This window comes from Thermobia domestica, chromosome 6 (genome assembly GCF_964235325.1).
Source record: "Thermobia domestica chromosome 6, izTheDome1.hap1.1, whole genome shotgun sequence".
Lineage (NCBI taxonomy): Eukaryota > Metazoa > Arthropoda > Insecta > Zygentoma > Lepismatidae > Thermobia > Thermobia domestica.
This window is the reverse complement of record NC_137459.1, coordinates 161,416,700-161,441,187: the sequence shown is the minus strand read 5'-3', so window position 1 is coordinate 161,441,187 and position 24,488 is coordinate 161,416,700. Positions and strand designations below refer to the sequence as shown.

At 37.9% G+C, this 24,488-nt stretch overlaps 1 protein-coding gene across 1 annotated transcript in view; it reads right to left on the bottom strand.

The window, feature by feature from the left end:
- Positions 1-24,488, bottom strand: part of LOC145687729 (thioredoxin-1-like) — a 48,696-nt gene that overhangs the window by 9,986 nt on the left and 14,222 nt on the right. Inside the window, exons 2-3 of the mRNA XM_081761181.1 lie at positions 21,069-21,179; positions 10,721-10,846 (exon numbers count right to left, since the gene is read on the bottom strand). Of these exons, the coding sequence (XP_081617307.1) occupies positions 10,721-10,846; positions 21,069-21,179 (237 nt within the window). The remainder of the gene's footprint in view (positions 1-10,720; positions 10,847-21,068; positions 21,180-24,488) is intronic.

Here is a 24,488-nt window from a genome sequence, read left to right as displayed (position 1 = left end):
CGCAGTTGATTTTTCTTTTCCTTGTGCTTTTGAAATAAGATGAACTGGGAGAAATCAATGATGTTTCTTGGTGCCAAAAGATATCCATAATTCTTCTAAACCGTGTCGCTCAAAGTCATAGAAAAACGATACAGCAAGTATTACAACATATGTGTCTACTGTGCGGATAACTATCTTCTTGTGTCCATTTAATGCTGCATCAAAGCAATGTAACATGATCCTACTATCAGCTTCTTCTAAATGATTTCCTGATGATTTGTTTGAAAATGTTGGAAGATTTCTTGAAGTTTCTATGTGATATCCATTGCACGTTGCTACCTCAAAGCTAATTCCTTCATTTTCGCACATAGACTTTCCAAGAAAAAGAAACAGTTCTTTATTTTCGTCATTACGAAGGAAATCGTTGCACTTCCTAGGAATTGGTGTAGTTGGTGTTACTTTTGTCCTTATTCTTACACCCCTACTTTCTCTTGTGGAAGATTTTATGAGTATCTATCCCATATTAGATCCACTCACTTTGCATGGAATGTGTCTGCTTCTCTTTGAACATACTCGAAGAAATTACACTGGAAATAATCACAAAATATTTCTACTGATACTGGTTGCAAAATGTGAACCAAAACTGCTCCATCAAATAATAAAACATTACAAGAATTAGGAAAGTGTTCTTCTTTGATGTTGGCTTCACTCTCAAGAAGCATAACTAAGTCGGACTATTTTGAGGATTGTGAATTTTGGCAGAGAGACGGTGGAATTGGTTGACTCTCGTGCTGAAAGAATTCATCCAAGTCAAGTCTTCTTGTTTGACTGACGCGTAGTAAGCGAGAGAATAGCTCAACGTCCATCTTAAGTAATTTTATTTCATTTCTGTTTGTTTTATTCTTTTGAAGGGAAGAATGAAGCACTAGAGAAGATTTTTTTCATGGGCGAAAAGAATGGCTTGGTACATTCTACTAATCTTTTTTGCACAAATTCCTTGTACATATTAGAACCTTTTTCTTGTGCTAAATATAGGGATTCAATTATATCACCGCTCTAGCTGATTCTGGAAGCAACATTAACAAGTCCATTATTTTCTTCAAACGGATTCCCCAATTCACCGAAAACTTCTTTCATCTTTTCAACAGACGATTTAAATCTTTCTTGCATCGACGAATAATCTTCATGGTGCTTATTATCAGGATCATATTCATTATATGACATTTTGAATTCATTAATTAGTCTACTAATTTCTGGTCCCGCTGTCATCCATTTGACAAGAGCATTGTCGTCGCGTAAGAGACCAATCGCCCCGCCATTCCCTTTTATAATTTTGTTATTCTGTTCGTGAGCTTGATCTATAACTATTGTAAAGAAAGTTTTGATGTCTTTCTGATCACAAAATAACCCATTTCGAAAGCATTCATAATCTCAGGATATGTTTCTTCCAACTTCTTCAAATCTAAAATCCGAACGGGAAGCCAACGAGCATAACTAAGGTGGTCCATTGCGAAAAACAATTTTGCCATCAGTTTTGGTGTTTCAGCGTAGAGCTTAAAATTTCCTTGACGTATGGCTCTGATGTAAATTAAGAGTAAAATCACGAGACGGTAATATATTATCCAAAACTTAAACATTGGACACGAAGATTTCTTTTCAGTCATTGAAAAATTGCCCTGATGAAGAATTTTGATATGCATCACACGGCAAATGATGTAAAACTGTAAAGTAATCTGATGAGCAAAGCGAGCTTTTGTAATGTGAGTTACTTTCAATATACTGTCAGCGGTTCCTGGTGTTGCTACATCTGACTTGTATAAAATTTCTACCCAACCACTTCCATCTAACCATTTGCCTATAAGATGCAGGAAGGCTTGTTCGATGTGTAATCCTCCCAGCATCAGAATTTGATTATCTTCGCCATACAACTCTGGCCAATTCCATTGAATTCGTTTCCCCAAGGCGAATAGTGCATGTTGATCCATTACAAGAACCGGAACTTGTCCTTTGTTGAGTTTGTAAGTTCCCGTACAACATTCATTTCGTGCCGTATCATAGCAACAGATTTAGAGTCTTCCTTAAACAACGAAAGCAGGCAGCATATACTTGACATTTGCAGAGTTTCAGTTTTCGAGGCATGGTGTACAGACCAAGTGCAAGTAGTGTCATTTGTTAAGCATGCTTCAAGCCAACACTCCTAGTTTTTTTCTTCTGTGAAAAATCCACTTCGTGGAAGAGCTTTCTCTACAAACTGCGGATTCTGTTGAAGTAAAACTGGCTCCTTATTGGTAATATAAGCAAGAGGTACTAGAGCATAATTATCGGGGAGAGCAGGAGCAGTTCTTATTTTTATATTTACTTATCCAGTGAGACATGGTCACGTCGAATGTTAGGGTTATCCTTAGAAGGATGCTGAAAAATAGAAATGCTCGTACCATGAAAAGAATTCTTTGATGTTGTGCTAGAAGAATTGTAGTCAATATTACCTAATGCTGCAACGGTTAAAATACCTCGACGAAGAGTGGAAGGACACGCCCATTTCGTCACTTTGATTTATCAAGCACTGAGAAAGGCTTAAGATATTTCCTGCACACGTGTAGACGAATTGCTTAGTGAATGCAATTCATTTATGAGAGATTTTTTACGAGTTTTAGCATACACGCTCAGCCCAACATAGAGAAGAAGAAGTGGCATGCGATTGCGTTTATGTCTTGCTGCTTCTGTTTCAATATCGCCTGCTTTCTGATGGAAGTTATAAAATAATAAGTAATAAGTTGACTAATAGCTGAAGTGCTTGACTTGCGTTGCTATCATGGGTGGCAAATGAACCATAAAGTGACATATTAAAAGCAGCTATTAGTGAAGGAGGAACAGAATCTTCGTGGCAGTGATTCTCAAATTTTCCTGCAAAATGACTCTTGTGGTTTGCCATATCCTTTCGAAGCATCTTAACAACACGACTTAGTGGCATGGCATCTTCATCAATGCCTTTCTCCAGCTCACTTATTCTGTTAGATCATTCTGCAAATAAAACATATTCTCTGCCAGACAGATTAGCTGTTAGCTCAGGCCTGTGACGAAAAATCCTTTCACGAAATCTTGTACTATGAACTTCTATTTCTTCTGATTCAGACTTCTTCATAATCGTCCTTAACCGTGTTTTGTACAATTTAAGAAGATCGATCATTTTGAATCGACGACTTCTTGGTAACACAAGAATTGCGTAGCCGCCTCAAACTTTGCCTTTTTGTGTGATTTCGAACTATTCCCGCCGAAACATTACACGGGATTTACACCACTGCTACTTTCAATGGAAATACTTCGAGAATAGTGCAGTTGTTATTACTCCAAGTCTTTTAATCACTCAGTTCTATCCTATTCTATAGACGTATTTCGAAACATGATTTGGAGTTCATTCCTTCCCATACTTACTCTGTGAAGCAGAAGGATGGGGGAGAGAAAAATGTTTGTTATTACTTTGTCGTACTTGTTTATAAATCTAGATACTGCAATAAATATTTCGAAAAAGACATCTTTATGGATGATAATTAATGGCCGCCATATTGGATTCATATACTCGGGCTCGGTCAGGCTGTCTTGTGCTCTGGTGAAAATGGGACTTATGAAGAACACATTACAATAGAATGATCCGTTTCGTACAATGCAGAATCCATCAGTGATGTTTTATTACGGTAAATGAACTCTCCTTCAAAATTTGGGAAAATCAATCGACTCAACGTGAATCTTTAAATTGTCACAACTTCGTTGTTTATTAACCAATCTGAATGAACTATACACCAAACGAAAGATAATTTAACACTCTTTAAAAAGTTATACGACATTTTTTTCGATAATCCTGGCCGTTTACTTGTTATTTTTAAAAATATGAGTAAACTCCATCATAAGAAATGTAAAGTTCCAAATTAAATAATTTCTGTAGGTGTTAATTTCAGTGTTAGGTAAAACCTTTTGCTAATTTGTTAGACCCTGTTATCTTCTACGTCGTTTAGTTTTTGAATCGTGAAGATTGGACTATTAGTTAAGGAGATATAGGCCTCTAAAACCAACACTATGAATTCGCAGAGGCGGCCATCTTTGATAGCCGCCATATTGGATTCTGGCCACCTGTCGGAGTGGGGCCACTTCGATTCCTGCTTAGTTGGATCAGGGGAACAACATATATGAGTGGCACCTTTTTAACACAAAGTGCAGGGTTTGGCCATTTTTTTGCGTTAAGCTCCCCTACTATAACAACGGCGACACGTCTTGGCATGCATGCAATGATCCTTGGTAGGTCGCTGGTGAGAGTTGACACCACATATGTACACGCAGGTCACCTAATTCCCGTAAATTCCGGGAGAGGGCGATGCGCCCTGACGTCACGTTCAATCACATCCCAGATATGTTCGATTGGGTTCATATCCGGCGAATTGAGGGGCCAGTACATCACTTGGAACTCGCTTCTCGAACCACTCCATCACACTCCTGGCCTTGTGACATAGTGCAATATCGTGTCGAAAAATACAATTACCGTTGAGAAACATGGTCGTCATGAAGGGGTGTGCGTAGTCTGCAAGTGGTGTGCGATACGCCTCGGCAGTTATGGTGCCTCGCTCGAGCTCCACTAGACACATGGATGTTCACGTGAATGTTCCCCAGATAATAATTAAGCCGCAGCCAGCTTATCTCCGTCCCGCAGTACAAGTGTCAAGGAGCTGTTCCCTTGGAATACGACGGATTCGCACCCTCCCATCGTCATGATGAAGACGCTATTGGGATTCATCAGACAATGCAACACTCTGTCACTATGCCAAGGTCCAGTGGCGATGGTCACGTGTTCATTTCAGTCATAGTTAGCGATATCGTGGTGTTAACATGCGCACATGAATGGGTCGTCGGCTGCGGGGCCCATTGTTAGGAGTGTTTGGTGCACTGTGTATTCAGATTAGTTTTGTGAACGCCTGGGAAAAATAACGGAAATTTTGGGTTAAAAACAAGGTTTTTACGGTTTTCCCGAACTTGGCAAAAAAAAAAAAACGGAAAATTTGGGTAAAATTGAAATTTTCGAATATTTTATTATATAATGCTTTCAAAATTAAAACTATTTTGTATTTACTAGTTTAGAGTTAAGATAATTGAGTACTTATGTAGGGAAATTTTGTGCACAATTAATCCAAACACTTCAAACTTAGCACCGTGATAGAACGGAGTTATGGCTACAAAAGAAACTAAAATATAATCCTAGTTAGCTTAATTAGTATAGACGCATTAAAATTATCTCGAGCAATCTTATGAAGTTCCCACTTCATGGCAGGGAAGTGTTAAAATAACAAGGACAGAATCATTTTAGTTAATATGTTAAATCAAACATGCATTTTATAGAGATGTCTTCCTTGTTCTATATAAAATTTCCGGAAATTTTGCATCCATTAGAAAAAATCACTTGTCCGGAAATATTAGCAAAAACAGGAAAATATAATTTAAAAGCTATTTCTTGGCCTGATAGTAGTCATCTTACTTGCCGTAACATGTCTGCAGCATATACAGTAGGAAGTCGAAAATCCGAACTAATTGGGACCACAGGTAGTTCGGATTTTCGAAAATGACGAAGAAAATGCGATTTAGGCTTACATATAGTGTATGGTATGTTCTTCTATCTATACAGTAGTTATTCAGTACATACAGTAATTACAATACCGTACGAAAGGCTACTTACATTTAATGTTTCTGAAGAACCTGCTCGTACTGTATATTAAATTACACTGATCTTGTAAGTCACACTTAAATCTTGTAGGACTAAGAGAAAATAAAAAATAAAAATATGTAAAACAAACAATTACGTGTGAATGAACTTTTGTAAAAACACTGACTTCACACAACGTCGACGGACACACTATTGTTTGTTTATTGCTAGCGTTATATTAGGACAAAATGTAAAAAGCTTCTAGGGACCGCATTCGGATTTTTTACGTTCAGATTATAGACGTCCTACTGTATATACAATGTACGTATTTCGCTAATGGATAAATACTTAAAGCAACAAGTTTTAATTCTACTTTTTAGTTTTCTGATTTCTGGTAAAATCCCTCTTTATTCTTTGTATATTTTTTCGAATAACTAAAAAGAGAGATGATCTTATTTACATATACACACATATACCTCACAAGTGAGTAAATTTGAGCAGCGAGAAATATATTAAAGGGTTGAGTATGTGAAACTTCCGTTCGTTATTATTACAGACTAGCAGCATACCCGTTCTTCGCACGGAAAGAATACGTTTCATCTTGGACATAAAGGGCACCAAAACTGTCCCCAATGAACTTATGGAGCCCCAAAACTATGAATTCGACATTAATATCGGTAATTTTCAATTATCTTTACATGTCACCATTCCCCCTTAGAGTGCTCCTGGGATTGAATTTGGATTTAAACGGCCGGAAGTGTCACTGTTCATCTCAGCGACCCCGAAAACTATCGATTCGAAATTAATATCTGTCATTTTCCCCTCTCCCATTCCCTCAAGTTGCACCTTCAAAGTGAAATAATAAAAAACATCCCGAACCTCATCTATGTTGAAAATTTTATGGAGATCGGTAAAATTTCCAAAAATTTTGAAGCCATTAATAAAAAAAATAATTTGTTCGGAAATATTAGTAAAAACCGGAAAATATAATTTAAAATCTATTTCTTCGTCTGATGTTAGTAATCTTACTTGCTGTAACATGTTTCCAGCATTATACAATCTATTTTGCTAACTGGAAAAGTACAGGTTTTAATTTTACTTTTTCAGTTTTCGGATTTCTGGTAAATTCCTCCCTCTTTATTATTTGTATGTTTTTGGAATAACTAAAAAAGAGATATGATCTTATTTACACATACACACATATACCGCACAAGTGAGTAAACTTAAGCAGCGAGAAATATATTAAAGGGTTGAATATGTGAAACTTCCTTTCGTTATTGTTACTGACTAGCCGATTAGCTTATTTTGGACATAAAGGGCACCAAAACTGTCACCAATGAACTTATCGAGACCCAAAACTATGAATTCGACACCAATGTCGGTAATTTTCAATTACTTTTAACTGTTCTCGTCCCCTCTTAGAAGTACTAATGGGACTGAATTTTTGGATTTAAACGGCATCTTCTGTTCATCTCAGGGACCCCGAAAAGTATGGACTCGACCGCCATTTTCTATCATGTGTATATCTATATATATATATACAGGGTTTTCACAAAGTCTGGACGGATTTAATTTGTTTATAATTTTCATAAAAATGCTCATATTGAAATCAAATAAAGTGCAAACGGTAGCGGAAGCATTAAATTTTTACCTGTAATCTGCACCAGCTCAGTTCATTCACCGCCACACCTCCAACTGGGCGCCATTTACGTCCACACATTCGCGTAGGCGGCGCTGGAATCCACTCACAGCGTTCTGACGTGTTTGATCCGAAATGCCAGCCACAGACGCCCTGATTTTGTCCTTTAAGTTCTCCAAACCACTTTCGGATTGCACTCTCAGTCGGTGCCGGCTTTTTGAACTCTTTGTTGAACTTTCGACACACCAGAATTGGTGATTTTAGCTATGCGTACCACAGAACACATTGCGCTTTCTCTTTCACCAACGCCATCTTTGATACGGTAAAAAAAATAGTCTTCTCAGAGGAGTTTTTCATTTATTTATTTCTTTAAAAGATACACACACCAATACAGCTTACAACTTACTTTTAACAGTCAACATTGAAACAACAATGAAAACAACAATGGATGGAATTTGGTAAGAAACTGACCCTTGCCCTCCCTCTCCCTCTCTCAACGTGTTCAGAGTTGCCGCTTATCTAACAATGTTGCCAACTAAAACTTTAATCCTTCCGCTACAGTTTGCACTTTATTTGATTTCATTATGAGCCTTTTTATGATAATTATAAGCAAATTAATTCCGTCCAGACTTTATGACAACCCTGTATGTATCTCTCTCTGTATATATATATATATATATATATATATATATATATATATATATATATATATATATATATATAGTGCTTTTTTAATAATAAAAGTGCCCGTACGCTGGACCTCACGTTCACAATCGTTAAAAAGTTGGAAAGTTGGTTGCATACCTTTCAGGGTAATAATAATAATAGTAGTAATAATAATAATGGTGATGAGCACAATATATAGCACAATTAGCTTCCAGTGTTCAGACTTCAAACCCTGCAATTTTGACTAGAACAGCATTTTCGTAAAAGATAATTGAAATATAAGCACGTACGCAGGATTTTTATCGGAAAGAAAATGAAATGAAATCTTCAAGTTTTACGTTCCACGGTTATGCCGGTTAGGCTAAGGGAGACGGTGATAATGAGAAATTAATGAAATGGTGAAATGAAGAAAGTGGAAGGAAACGGGAGAATCCAAAGAAAACCTACCAGCGCTGTGTTTGTCCACCACAAAGTATACACGGCGCTAGCTGGGATCGAACTAGGGAACCCAAGCATCGGAAGTGAATGCTCTACCACTGAGACACTGCGCCCCCTATTTATTTCGGAAGGGTCAAAGGTATTCGGGGGCTTCAAGTTCAATTTGGGGATAAATTATATTAAAATTGTAAACTTGCCCCTAGAATTAGACTAAATTTGCACACAAATCAGGATTTTGGGGGGTCCAGACCCCCAAATTTCACCCCTGCGTTCGTCCCTGTTGAATTTTCTACTTTTTATAGCCTATTCCAGAGAGCAACGTAAATTACGAAAAGACAACATTATATTTTAAAATATGGTTCATATGATAAGAAATGTACTCACATGGTCGTTGGCAATTTTAGAAAAGCGACTATATTTTTTTACCATATCTGTAGATAACTACTCGACGTTCCTCTACACACTACACACTTATACGTACTTTTAAGATTCAATTAAAATTTCCATAATTCGAAAATATTTACAGCTTTTTTGTCTGTCACACCACGCAGCAAATCACGCAACCAACTAAATGAAAGATACTTCATTGCTGAAAATTCATGTCACGACGTTTTAGTGTGCCCGAAATCGAAGAAGCTTGCAAAATGTTCAGATTCACAGGATCTCTTGAGCCGTTGTGGTCGGAACTTCAATCTTTTCCACCTGTAATTGGGCACAAACTCGAGACTGCGACGAGTTGAAGTTGCTTCTCAATGCAAAAAAAAAAAAAAAAAAAAAAAAAAAAACTAATATTTTTAAACAGAAAGCTTGGTTTACTAAATTGCTTTTTTCAACGTGTCCGCAAGTAACAAAAGTGAGCGGGCTCCGATATCCAAAGAAGTTTCTGCCAAAGCATAAAAAGAAACAATAGCACAATACTTTCGATAACATCTGTGTGGTCCTTCTGTAGGCTACACATCCCGTAAGAAGCTAAATCGTAAATTGTAAAATTGGTAGGAGGAAAGGGTAGTTTGGACTGCACCCGTGGCAAAAACAAAAGACTCGTAGCCGGCTTGTATAGATAATCGAATAGAAACTTCCTAGTATTTCTGCATCTTGAATGCCTGTGCCATATATTATGTGTGTGTGTGAGAGAGAGAGTCTGACTTTTGCTCACTGTCCACTTTTGCTTTATTGCTTTATTTATCTCAGGAATTCAACCCTCAACTTTCCATCTCTAATGGCCATAGAATTAGCGAAAGACAAATTTGTTGTGAGACAGTCTTTTCAGAAGAAAAAAAATCTGGTCGATTCAGAGATTTATGGTTTATATTACCGTGCGAAAGATGAATGAACAAAGAGAAGCGCGAGGACGTACCGGCGAGGGAAAGATCCCTGAATACTATTAACTGGCTTCAATAAGGAACAAAGATTCGCAGCTCTTTCTTCTGAAAGAAAAAAGATTACGAAAACAAACAAACAAAAAACTCTGATTTTCAATAAACCTATTCATTTACTATTTGGTATTTTTTAAAAGTTTCTTGTCAACCCATTTTTAAGACAGCAAAGGAAATATTCCGCTACCATTAGAAGGTGCCAGTATGCCGTACCGTTGCGTGCCGACATATATATATATATATATATATATATATATATATATATATATATATATCGGGTGTTGCAAAATAAGTGTTACAACTCTTGGGAGGTGACTCCTGCCACTGAGACAAGAAAAAAAGTTCTCTTGAACTTTCGGCCATCGGACATAGTTTCGGATCTACAAGGTGCCGAAAGCGTGGAAAAATGACTTTCGGACGCCAATAGTTTGGAAACTATCCGACGTAGATTTTCGAGAGTCGAGTCGAGATTTTTACGAGCTGTCTCGACTCGAAAATTCGAGTCGAGAAATACGTTTGTCTTGACTCGTCTCGAATTTTACAAAGTGTGTCTCGACTCGAATCTCAACTCGAATTCGAGTCGAGTCGAGTCGAGATTCGAGACATGTCTCGACTCGTGCGCATTCCTAACTATTAGCCGCATTAGGAGTGCTTATTATGATCTACAATAGTTTCTAAAATCATTTGTTTTCTGTAAATTGGTCACTTGTCTAAGTTGTTTTTCTCAGTGATACAGATAGTGTCCAACATAGACAGGTTTCACTGTATTATATTTTGCCATCCTCGTATAGATATACTAACTTGATTCTACAATTGACCTACCACAAAATATGTTTTACGTGTGTGTGAAAATTTAATCCACTTATTTTAGATTATAAAAGTATTATAATTTATAATGTGTTAAAGATTAATACTTAGACATAAATCTAAAATTCTTACCAATATTTTATTTTTTATAAAAATGAATGTAGGCGTCCGAGTTATTCGAAGCAAACTGGTCAGTTCGGGTACAAAATCTGTGTCAAATCTCAGAAAAACGACTTGCGGGTAACGTGCCATCAGATCCTGCAAAAAGGAAAGTTTGCATGTAATAGCAACATTTAATATGCTTTGAGAAACTCAAAAGGATATAACTGATTTTAAGGAAATTAAAAAGTTTAAAATATCAATTTGACAGCTTTAGATTGATCCCTTTTTAATCAGAAACAAATTAGAATCTATACAAACTGATTGGTTTCATTCGGAACGAGTTTCAAACAACGACACTTGTGAAACTGGGTTTCACCTCGCTACAAAACTGCACACATGTTTGTATCAGTCTCTCAGCTATTGTGTAGCACGGTGAAGGTGTTGCAGTAGGCAAATTGTCACTAAAATATCGCTTCTGCGGGGCAGGGTGTATGTCATGGCTCTTTCCTAGAAAAACGTTGGCATATTAGAACAATGTAGCAACAATGTCTGTGATAGAATAGAAAAAAATGAAATGAAATCTTTGAGTTTTACGTCCCATGCTTATGCCGGTTAGGCTAAAGGAGACGGTGATTATGAGAAATGAATGAAATGGTGGAATGAAGAAAGTGGGAGGAAACGGGAGAACCCCGAGAAAACCCACGCACACGGTGTTTGTCCACCACAAAGTTCACTTGGCGGGGGCTGGGATCGAACCCGGGACCCCAAGCACCAGAGGTGAACGCTCTACCACTGAGCCACCGCGGCCCTAGTGTGATAGAATAGGTCACTGTTAGTGTACTAATGAAAATATTAAGCACCCACATCACCAACGAAGCCGAATACAAAGAGGATATCAGTGAAGCTCACAAAACCTGTACTAAAGAAGATTCGGGATATGGTGAATTGTGAAAATCCATTATTGCAGAGTATTATGCCCAAAAGATTTCATGTGACTCACAATAAATCATGCAACTCACTACAAATTGTGGCTGCAAACTTTACGCAAGGCCAGCGTACATGCGTTAACATCACGGCACATGGGAAGCTAAAAAGCAAAGATAGAAGGCTACGTAAGTACCACAGAACTGGTGACCACTGGAAGTGTGTTTTGACAATACAGATGTGTTCAAAATATTATACTCAACATTCAGTATCTGAATATTTTACTGTTCTTACAATATTACGTAAGAAAATACGTTCGAACTTAGTCCAAATTACTACTTTGTAACTCTGTCCTAATTTCTAGTGGATGTGACATATGCTTTTCAATGTCAATAAAACAAATGCGTATGTTACATTCAAATATAATTACTATAAAGCGTGTATATCCAAATTGGATACAAAAAATGAAATTGAATACTTACAAGAAAATTATCTCTCACACGAAGATTAATATTTCTTATGAAATCCCTTTTCTTTATTAAGTCTTTTATCCTTTGTGGCATCTTATGTACGAGTTTAGCACATTTTGCCCTCAAGTCAGCATCGTGATACTACAAATTGTTGATCTCCTTGATCAATTGAAGTTTGGTTTTACTGTGCTTTATCTATAGCTTTTCTTTCATGAAGTTCCAAAAGTTTTCAATCGGGATCATATCAGGACTAGTGCCTGGCCACGGAAGAACATTAATTTCGTTGTCCTCGAGGAATTTTGTCACAGCTTTGGCCCGGTGGCATGGGACTCCACCATGCATAAAGATGAATTGTACGTCATCAAACCAGAGTGCACTCTGGGAAAGCAGTTCTTCTTGAAGAACTTGTAGGTATCGTTCGTGCTTCATTGTCCTCTCTACTATATACCGTCTTCCAGGCCCGAAGACAGAAATCACACCCCAGACTATGACTGAAGTAGGATGCTTCACGGTTTATTAAAGACATTCTAACTTGAATTCCTCCCAGGTCAACGCCGCACATATTGTGAACATTCATCACAACACAAAGATACATGATTCATCACTGAAACACATTATTCTCCAATCGTCAGCAGTCCAAGATTCTAGGCCTTGCTCCCATTCGAGGCGCTTCTTTGCGTTGATTGGAGTAGACTCTAATTGTTATTTTCTTTCTTGACCGTGTGCTTTTATTCCCTCGGCGCAAAGAATCCTTCGAACACTTTCAGGCCAAATGTCTTCACCATACTCAGCCATTTTTATGCTTAAGTCTATTAGAAGTTGCACTTCTGTTTCCCAGAGCTAATCTTTTTAGTTTCCTGATACCTCGTAGCGATAGCTTTGGTTTTCGACCACACTTCGCAACCCTACTTTTGGTTCTTGTGCATTTCAACAGAGGTTCTACTCACATATTTCTGTTCTATCCCAACTCTACTATCAATATATTGCAGTGTATACGTATCTTATTTCCACCAGCAGTATTTTGTGAACTTCCATTTTGTGAACTTCCGTCTTTTGCTTTCCCCATTATGCTGCAATTGCAGGACTTCACAGAATAAAAGATTGATACACGAAACACGTCACAATCATTTTAAACTGGCCCATTCGAACTGGTGAACACTTTGAATGTCGGTAACTTCTTACGACAGCAACCACACAACACTTTAGACTGTAACTTGTTGATAGGAACCACAACAGCTATCTACAACTGAAACCCCACTTTCAGAATTCCCCCCTCATTAATACCATCTGCTGTTCAATGCTAATTTGAACATGCCTTTAGATGAAGCATGGTTCTACCTAAGTGATTATGGAAGATTTCGGGAAGTTGAGAAAACTTTGTTGAATATATTAATGTATCCATCTATTGCCCAGAACAAGCACTGTTCGACTATTATTTGTTTCGGTCTCTGGAGAACTCCATAAATAGTGCTCAAAACCACGTGCCACAACTTTTTGATCAGAAACCAGAGAATTTCTATGGCGACTTGATTTTGAAGCGGGAAAAATGGTAAGGGGTTATCAACCAAAATGATGTGTATGTGGTTTCATAATGTAACTTCTGAATTACAACCAACGCATTCTCAATTTTGACCTTCAAAGGCTCAATTCTTTTTAGCCAGAATGACATATCTCTGGTACAGCTGTAACAAAGTCTGCTGCAATGAAAAATGTGATGTTTTGTAGTCCATACCGATGCTAATCACATCAAGTATGACTGATGGTGGCAGAGTGGAATATTTTAGGTAAGCAACAACTTCAAATTGTTTGCATTGAAACGTCTGTCGGCTTACTTATGCCATATATTTTTGTATTTCATTTATGTGTTAAACTGAGTAAAATCAAAATATTACGCACCGCTAGAAACCCTTTGTATGCTGCAGAGGAATATACTCAAACCTCCACGATAATTTAAAATATGTAAAGTGACAATCTCTTCTGTATTTTTCCTCCGCGTTAGTGTATATAATTTTATGGTATAGTAGTGGTTCATTTGATTAACTACATTTACACGTTTTTAAAGACACCATTTCTTATTAAAGACATACTTATTATTACTTGATTCTATCCTCATGAACATGTCATTAGAGTCACATGTTATTATTTTACTCACCAGATTGTATAAAATGACTTGTATGGGACTTCTTCGTTTCATATATTTTGCCTCTAATGTTATGTAATCGGAGCTAATAGAGTTTCTACCAACTACGCTGGCGGAAGCACTTTTATCACCACTCTCAAACCATCTAATTCGAATGAATTCGTGTCACAGAATCTGTGTCTGTAGAGGGAACAATGTTCCTACTGCGAAGATTCCAGCACAATGATCAACGTAGAGGGCAGTCTTTTCTTAGTGTCTGTACAGGGTAGAATGCTAATAGCTTGAAAGTCATAACACATGGCAAGAATAGTTGTATGTGAAACAGTCTGTATCTCTAATACCTGAACTATGCAAGAGAATTCATGTTTTGCAATCAAGGGACTTTGAGAGTAGTCACATATTGAGGCTGCGAGAGGCTTGAGGGTCGTTCTGCAGAATATCCAATTTGTGTGTCATATAGTAAAAATGATCCGCCATTGGAGTAAACAATATGAGTCAGAGGATTTCCACAACGGAAGTAATCCTACGATGCATGAAAAAGCGCCTCCCGACAAGGATTGTTCTTTCGCCCGTACTGACAGACCAGTGACTGGAACTGTAATCAGAGTCATTTTGATCCCCTGATAAATTTTCGTCACTAAGAGCGTCTTCCGTGGGTCTGTAGAGATTGCAGTTGCGAGGCGAATGGATAGCAGTGGTATTCAGCAATGATAGTCTCGGATATAGTATGACGGTTTTGTGTGTGTACTAGATATGCAGGTGGCCGGGTAAATTCAGCCTTTTCCTTATTTATTTCTACTTACCAAACGAAATCCCCATATGGCATTCTATAAAAGGTAATCAAGAAAGTTCTGTCGCTTTTTCTGGAGGTATGTATTCAATTGGCCCTCACACTGTGAGTTGAATGCCAATGGAGAAAAGGCGAAGGTCAGTTATTGACGTGGGTATATCCAACATACTACCTGGATGTGGCAGTTTAGTTACGCCGTGAACTTGCTTAAGAATAGAGTGAACATGGGACCTCCACAGATCGCCATAACGGCGTGTATGCTCTACGAGTTCAAACTGGAGCCAAACGCCGCTGCAGTGGGGCGGAAGATATGCCAGGTCTTTGGTGAGGATGTCGTGACTACGCGAACAGTGCAGCGGTGGTTTGACAAGTTTGAAGACGGTGACGAAACACTCGAAGACGCACCACGTGCCGGAAGACCAACACATGTACAAAATGAAGATCTTCAAGCAGCAATTGAGGCGAACAATGTCCATGTGAGGAACTGGGACTACAATTCAGTGTGAGTGGAGAAACCATTCGGCAGCACCTCCATCAATTTGGGAACCACTACAAGTTGGCCTATGGGTCCCACATGATTTGACTCCAGGCCAGAAGGCAACGCGTGAAGACACCTGTGTTTCTTTGCTGTCTCATTTGAGGAAGGAGCCATTTCCTGTATGAAGCTCCACGGAGCCATCATCATTGATTAGCATCCTATGAACCGGTTCCAAAACAGCCGAAACCAGCACTGCACCAGAAGAAGGTCTTCCTGTGTGTTTGGTGGACTGCTCGCGTCATCGTACATCGGAAACTGCTACCTGCTGGTCAGAGCATCAATGCAGCTGTGTACTGTCAGCAGTTAACCATGTTCAAGAAAAAACTCGAAACTCTGGAGCCAGCACTTCTGAATCGCAAAAGGGTCCTTCTTTTACAGTACAACGCTAAGCTCCACGTGGCTAGGATGACCCTGGAGACCATTCTACGCATTGAATGTCGAACACTATTACATCCGCCATACTCCTCGGACATTGCACCATCCGATTATCACCTTTCCATTTCGTGGACAATCAATCACCTTAGAGGACGCCAGCTCAAATCCCTAATAGAAGTGCAAAATGCACTTGATACGTTCTTCGTTTCACGGCTCAGCAAGTTTTATCGCGATGGAATCCATGGACTTCCAGAATGTTGGCAAAAGTTCGTCGATTTTGATGGGACTATTTTTGATCTTCCAGGTACGTCTTAGGTGACATATCGATGTTCGATAGTGGTGAGTGAAAAAGCGACAGAACTTTCTTGGTTGCTTTTATGTTATGAGGATACAACAAACTACAATTGCCGCTCACTTCTGGTTTTCATTCAGAAGAGTGTTAATTGCGTCACAGATATGGTGGGATGGTGTCTGTGTGCCAACCGGGCTCCAGCAACAACAACTACCACCTAGCTACATAAAGATCTACAGTCAGAGTGAGATACCATGCCTCAGATAAATATTCAGCATCTAGAACCTTCTACCTGCCCAAACATTTGCTTGCATGGCCGCTCGGGGTAATTATAGTGTTATTAATACTGAAACTGTATATTTTTAAACTCGTGTATAACACGTCCTTGATGTTTTCCTGAAATCATATCTTCATCACTACTACCTACCATCACCTTCTTGTGTTCCAACTTTCGTCCAAGTCCGTGAATTCCTACTGGGTGTCAATAAATGCGTTTTCACTAGTATTTACAGTATACGCACGGAAGTTCTGATCAAACTTTGTTTCCCTTCCTAGTTCCTTCTGTGGTCATACCGTGATGTCCACAGGTTGTCCAGTTGTACAGTAGTGTACAAGAAGATATGTTAATATCTCGATATTCCCTCGTTCTCTTTCAGAAATTTGCTCCTGTGCATAAAATGTCAACTCAAACATAAATCATGAAACGTACAAATGTTTATCAGATCAGAAGAATACCCCAGCGGTAGCGTCAGCCTCAATCCGCAAGACTATATTCTATAATTGAAGGTTAAGGTTACTTCTTGCAGCATTTTACACTGTTTTCAGAGATATGGATTGAGCTGTAACAGAATTTTTCTTTCATAACATGCGTGCTCTTATTGACAAATTGTGATGGCGCTTTTCAGGACAGTGTGATTACATAAAATGTACAGCACTAAGCATATTGAACCCCAAATATGGTATATGCTCCTGAGATAAGTAGTCCTGTTCCACAAATGGCATGATACGCAACTTTGGAGATTCCTAAACCATGAACTACCCAATGGAAACTTCCGAGGGAAATTAACCTTTTACACTGCTACCGAAACTTTCCACTCAATTACTACATACAGAAGCAAACAAGTTTGATCTACCTAGATGAATTCAACAACTAGTTGTTGTTCCATTATGCCCACATGATATTAATCAGTGTTATATGTCTACATAAGATTATACGGACGCCAAGCTGACTTGATAGCCTAATCATTAATTTGTCGGCTTGATTGTTCGAATGAAACTCGGAAACTTGGTTATGAATCCTGTCATGGACAAGTTCATTTTGTTAGTAATAATAGTAACGTATGTTTTTTAATAAAGTAATGCACACATATGAATGCTCAGATGATAGAATTTTCACATAATGGTATTGTGTTGCTGGCATGAGTATAGGAGTAATATTCAAGCATAGATCCTCAAGAGCGTATTCATGAGAGCTTAATTTTTCTGACGGTAACTTCGACAAGGTTACTTGAAATGTTGCGTTAGGATCTTCAACATAAGTTTTAAATGTCGTGTTTCTATCTCTAGGCGAAATTTCTCCAACTAGAAATTACAATAGATCTTAACACCAGTTGATTAATATCCAATATTTTAAAATGGAAGTGTTGTTTCAAATAAATAATGTGAACGCTATTAGTTTCCCCGTCCAAGCAGTTGAAATCAGTGTTCTATGTTTCGTTCTTATCCCTTAATTATTAATGTGGGGGTCCAGCAGACCTACAGCATAAATATTTTATATTTTTTAGTATAAAAAACAATTGGTGACTGTTGTCTGGCTAGCTATCCCCTCTTTTGTTTGATTCATTCAATCATTGAAAGTTCTCTTGTTGATCCTCACGTAATGATTATTGTTTGGCAGTTATTTAGTAATTGAGGTGCTCACATAGAAAATTGAACCTCAAACGTAAATCGAATTACTGTATTATTTTTATATTCCAAGTATAGGCTGTGTACATTTTATTACTAGGTTCTTGAAGTTCGAGATCATGGTTGAAGGAGCTCTAAGCAAGTTAAATGATCATATTTTAGACGAAGAAAGTTAAGCTAATGTGGATAATTTCTCATCTGGATCTGAGACTAATTACTGTATAACAGGAACAAAAGTAGAGTCACCTGCTAAATGAAAATGCATCATTTGTCTTACAAATAAGTACGTATGTCAAAGTTCGATTGGCACCACTGTGGAAAACATATGTGTTTGAAGCATTTACGTACAATATCAAGGCAGTGTGTGAATGGGCATGAGTCATCCGAAAAAGAAAGTTTCTGGAATTTTTACAAATTATCACTAGAAACTCAATATTAATTTCAGAAGTGTTAATTTTGTGTTTTCACTCTTTCTGAACAGGAATGGTAATACCATACATATGTGTGTTTTACTGTCATTAGTTCTGATATGTAGTTACGGATGATGAATACATCTTGTCATTAAAACATCACTAGTGTTCTTATGTTACAACTCCAATATGTGAGAAATGTCTAAACTGTAAGAATTTCAATTATTATATTTCTTCTACAAAGTATTGTTCAACATAATCTGAATGTCTAATTCTTTATATATGCATTTTATACCGAGCAAATGAGCTTTAGTTTATTTTAAGTTTTCGTAAACTGAATAACACATAGGGGTCCATTGGATCCCCACCTTAACGCTTGTGTAAGAATTTCACGTTAATAAAAAAAAGTTTAAAAGCGAATAACCACATCAAGGTTACAAAATAAAATCTATTGTTAGTTTTCATTAATTATTGTAATCAATTCCTTCAAATTTATCGCATACAGTACTTAAATTGTTAAAGAAAGTGAACAAATTCTTTGAAAACGTATAATCAATCTTTAGATGCATATAACAAAGGTCAGCGGTTCCCAACCTTTTTCAACTGACAACACACCTTACTGAACACTCACGACAACGCGACACGTGTTTGATTTTCTATTAAATCACAATATAAATTATAGTAGTGTAAGCCTCTATCTATATTATAAAATTGAAAGTGACTATGTTTTTGACTCTTAATCTCTTGAACCATCCGACCGATCTTGATCAAATTTTCAATGTAGATGAGGTTCGGGACTGGAATGACTTTTATCGCTTCACTTGGACGGAGCAACGTAGGGAAGGGGATGAAGGTCGAGATATACACAAATCAATAAATATAAAAAATAAAAGTGACTATGTTCGTGAACTACTTACTTCTGAACCACCTGGTCGATCTCAATCAAACTTTCAACGTATATCAAGTTCAAACCTAGGAAGTTTTTTTTATCATTTCATTTTGACAGTAGATCTTAGGAAAGGGGAAAGGAGGAGGGGAAATATATGAAAATAAATAAAGCTTAATAACTCTTGAACCACCCGACCGATCTCGATCAAACTTTCAACATAGATAAGATTCGGGCCTGGGATGTTTTCATTATTTCACTTTTACGGTGAACCTAGGGGAGGGGAGGGGGAGATATATATATATATAAAGATAATAAAAATCAAAGTGACCGTCTTTGTGACTTCATCATGCTTTAACCACAGGATCGATTTTAATCAAATTTTCAATATGAATGATGTTCCGACTGGGGTGTTTTTTATCATATCAGTTTGACGGTAGACCTTAGGGGAATGGGAGGGGAGGGGACAAATATATAAAAAAAATAAAACTTAATAGCTCTTGAACCACCGGACCGATCTCGATCAAATTTTCAAACTAGATTAAGTCCGAACATGAGATGATTTTTGTCATATCACTTTGACGATGTAACTTAAAGGAGAGGAAAGACATTTACAAATGATCGAAAATAACCGATATTAGTGTCGAATCTATAGTTTTTGAGGTCGCTGAGATGAACAGTGACACTTATGATGCCATATAAATCTAAATTGAGCCTAGCAAAAATTGTGGGAGTGGATTATATATATATAACAATATCAGTATCGAATTCATACTTTTCGGGGTCGCTGAGATGAACAATGACACTTCCGATGCCGTGGTTTGCAACATAGGGAGGAGAGGGGATATATAAAAATAATCGTAAATGACTAATATCAAGGAGCGCTTTAGTAATAGTAAAAAGTGAAAAAAATTAAATGAAATCTTTGAGTTTTACGTCCCATGCTTATGCCGGTTAGGCTAAAGGAGACGGTGATGATGAGTAATGAATTAAATGGTGGAATGAAGAAAATGGGAGGAAACGGGAGAACCCCGAGGAAACCCACGCACACAATGTTTGTCCACCACAAAGTGCGCTTGGCTGGGGCTGGGAAAGAACCCGGGAACCAAAGCACCAGAGGTGAACGCTCTACCACTGAGCCACCGTGGCCCCTAGTAAAAAGTGACTGACTAACGAAACATATTACTATTTTTTTCTTAATTTAACGCAGCGAAGCGGGTATTTATACGAGTATTTCTATAAAATCAATATTTTATGTTGTACTGAGTATTGTTGTTGCCATTAGAGCCATTGACTGGTATAAAATATAAAAGTAGGACTTTTAAAATGTAAAAGCAGCAAGGGAATGGAAGGTTTTCTGTTGGTTAATGCCAGTAATTCCTGAAGGAATTCTCAATTAACAATGCCATGATTTCCAAATAATGTTTTCATTTGTCAACAAAGTTATATGAATATTAGTTGACATATGCAGTACTATCTCAAATTAGAGAAAAACAACTAAACAACTTATAATTGCTTTTAACTCCCTTAAATTTAGTTACATTATATTTCTAGACTTGAAACCCTCTTAAAAATATTTTCCTCAGTTTCATGAAAAATAAAAATTAGTGTACAAGACTTAAATTCAGTCATCAGTCATTAATCTTACCAATATTGCAGGGTATATATCGCTACTTGATTCAGATTGAGGTGCATAACAAAACACTACGGAAAGGCGAGATTCCTTGGTTGCTTGTTCTATCTTAGTATAGAATTGATTCTGTAAAAGAGAAAATATTTTCTGTAAAATTATTTTAACACAAAGATACAATCATTAACAATTAAATACCTTTAAACAGTAAAAATAATGTATTTTACTAGCGATCAATACCATAAGGGAAAGGGGGCAAAGAATGGGCGAAACAAGTAAAATATTTAATTTCCGTTCATACACATAACTAACGAATCGCAATTGACCAGTTTTCAGTTTTTTTTAAACAATGACAGTTTAATCACTAATTATCACTGTTTGAACATACATTATACTACTATCTATATATGGTTCAAGTTTCACCAATTTTTGCCACTTGGGAGTGACGCAGTATGCGAAACTTATTTTCGTCCTTAAGTTTTGCACACCAATGTAGTATACAGATACTACTACCAAATTCGAAGATCTTGGTATAATCTCTGTGGGTAGGCGTAGTGGCGTAACTAATGAGCCCACAGGGCTCGCAATGCGGGAGGCCCAGAACAAAAGAGGGCCTATGTAAGGTTTGAAGATTAACTCATGTTAAGATGTTAAGATTATGTGACACTAAATTTATAGGGTTGCAACTATATCTCATCTTTTGTTTGTAGTGACGGCAACGTCTGAACGACTGTTCAATAAACTAAAAGCCAACAAAACATTCACTGACCAATCAATCTATTATCACCCGCTACTTTTTGAATGAAATCGTTGGGCTGACGTAAGAGCCACGGGGAAGAGTAGAACAGAGCAGAATCACAGTGACAGGGATCTCACTCAATTAATCAGTGCAATGCTTGTGTGCTGTATGGGGAAAGGCAGGGATATATTAGAGTTTGATAGGGTGGCCAGACGGTTGTGGATGGCATTTCGGAGACACAGTGACTTGTAAGGTGTTCACGATCTGCCGTACTTAGCATCTTCCAAGGTTGGGAAAAGGACGGTGAAATCACCAAACCAAACCACAAGAAGTGGTCGGTCACACCTCATTAAAAATGTCAGACGTCATAGATTTTTGACGTTGGTACAACAGGATAGGACAAAATTTGTGGTACAATTAATAGCAGACTTCAACAGAAAGTAGCAGTGAACGAAGCACGAATGTATTTGAGCATGCGGTTAGATATGGACCTCCGCACCTGACATTCAACATGTGTACCATGTTAACCACACGGCATAATAATAATGACTGGAGGGAAAACGTTCCTATGGGATCAGAACGCCGAGAAATGGCCCGAGGAATCTCGACACTACCTTCATCACATTGATGACCAGGTCAAAAACCATAGTCTTAAAGAGGAACAGTTGCTCGAGACGTGTTTCACAGTGTGACAACAGACCTGTGGTGGATCACTTATGATTGGAGAAATTTTCACATGGCCACTCATGAGCCCAGTACTGCGTGTGGAGGGCAGCATGACGGCTTCTAACTATCTCCAAGTGATTGTTGATCACGTACACTCACTCATGTCGGCCTACTTCCAGCTAGGAGTGGAATATTTAAGCAGAACAACGACCCTTGTCAAAAGGTCATCGTTGTGCAGTGGTTCAAGGAGCTCTTGGGTGAATTTCAATTGCTTCTGTGGCTTCCAAACTCACCCGTTCCTAACCCAATGGAACACTGTTTTGCGATGTCGTTACACTGAAGATCCGAGCTCACTGACCTCCTCTATGGAATTTACTTTAACTAAGTGTCTCATGTGTGCAGATGTGGTGAAATGAAATGAAATGAAATTTTGAGTTTTACGTCCCACGGTTATGCCGGTTAGGCTAAAGGAGATGCAGATGTGGTGTGTCACGCCCTACCAAACTCCCATTGTTTAAATGTCAAACCGCATTATTGTTGTCCTGCATACCAAAGGTGGACATATTATATATTTATTAGGTAGTCATAGTGCTCTAGCTTGTAGCGGACCACAAATCCGTGATTATTTTTTTTGCATTATTATTTTCACAACAGAATTAGTATTTTAATTACTCCTTTTTAAATACCCATTCTTGTTGAATATTTTTGTCTTCTGTTAGTCGGAGCGAATGATTTAATGCTTTCCTCGTTTCCATTCGCTTATCTCCCCCCTCCGTTGACCTCAAGTTCAACTCCCTGGTCATTAAAATACCCCTTCAGCCAACAAGTGGAATATCTATGTTTCACAACCAAATGTATACTATATGTAATCTTATTATTAGTGTTATTATTAATATTATTAGAGTTAGGATCTTGTTAAGAAACAGCCAGTATAACTGTGTGTTTTAAAAACCTCTTCTTCTTGTGTTTAGAAGGTAGATAAAGAAGTATATTTTTTCTCAAACTACAAATGTTATGTATATTTTAAAAGTGAGTGTTCTTTATACAAATTATCTGAAGGGTGATCAATGTTACATATATGTAAAATATTATTGTATTCAATACTTATAATGGCACTATATATAATTATTGTATATTTCGATGTAGTGCGTCTATCCAGAGCTTTTGAAGCAACACACCCAACAACACGGAACTCGATCTCCAACCACAGACATGCATGCGCACAAACAGAACCCTTCTTCCTTACTCGAGCTCTGCCCAGCCGCTCTTGGCTGAGCTTACGTGTACCAATCATGGTATGATGTTTGTTACTAAGATGACGTGTTCCAATCATCGTTTTTTTCCTCCCTCGCAGAGGAACTTTTCTCAAGTCAACTTTGGCAGCTGTGCTGTGCGCACACCAATCAACTTTCTTTTCAGGTTGGTAACAACAATTTGGTTCCTCCCCAGGGAACTTTTCGACTACCACGCATGTCCAACTGTTGATCTTACTTGCCTAGAGCAACGTCTGCACATGTTACACTCCTCAGCACGATACAAAGCACGATACTTTGGTGCCGAGTGCAAAGCTTTTCGAGCTCTTTAAAACCTCATAGTTTGGACTTCCTCGGCATCCTACCCTTCGCTCTAAGGTTCCTCAAGATCGTGCTATCTAGACGGAGCCCGCAAAATCTTAGGTAAAACCTAACCCAGAGCTCCGAGTGGTTTCTAGTAAACCTTGCCGTCTCTCTCCCTCTCACTCAGCTCGACTTACTTGTGAAGTCTCCATACCTCATCCTCTTGGCTAACTTGGCACTCTATTTCTGAAAGCTTGACGTCATCCAATTGTCATCCCATAAATTACTGGTCAGGCTTAGAAAGCTGACGGTCAAAGTCTGCCTCCCTCGAACTTGGCTATCTGCTTCTGCAAACTTGGCTTCAGCTCGGACTCGATGCAAAATCTGCTGGCCTGCTTAGAAAGCTGAAAGTCGAAGTTACATTGCTCCCCTATTTGATGTGGGTTCGGATAGACTCAAGGTTCATTACCAATCTAG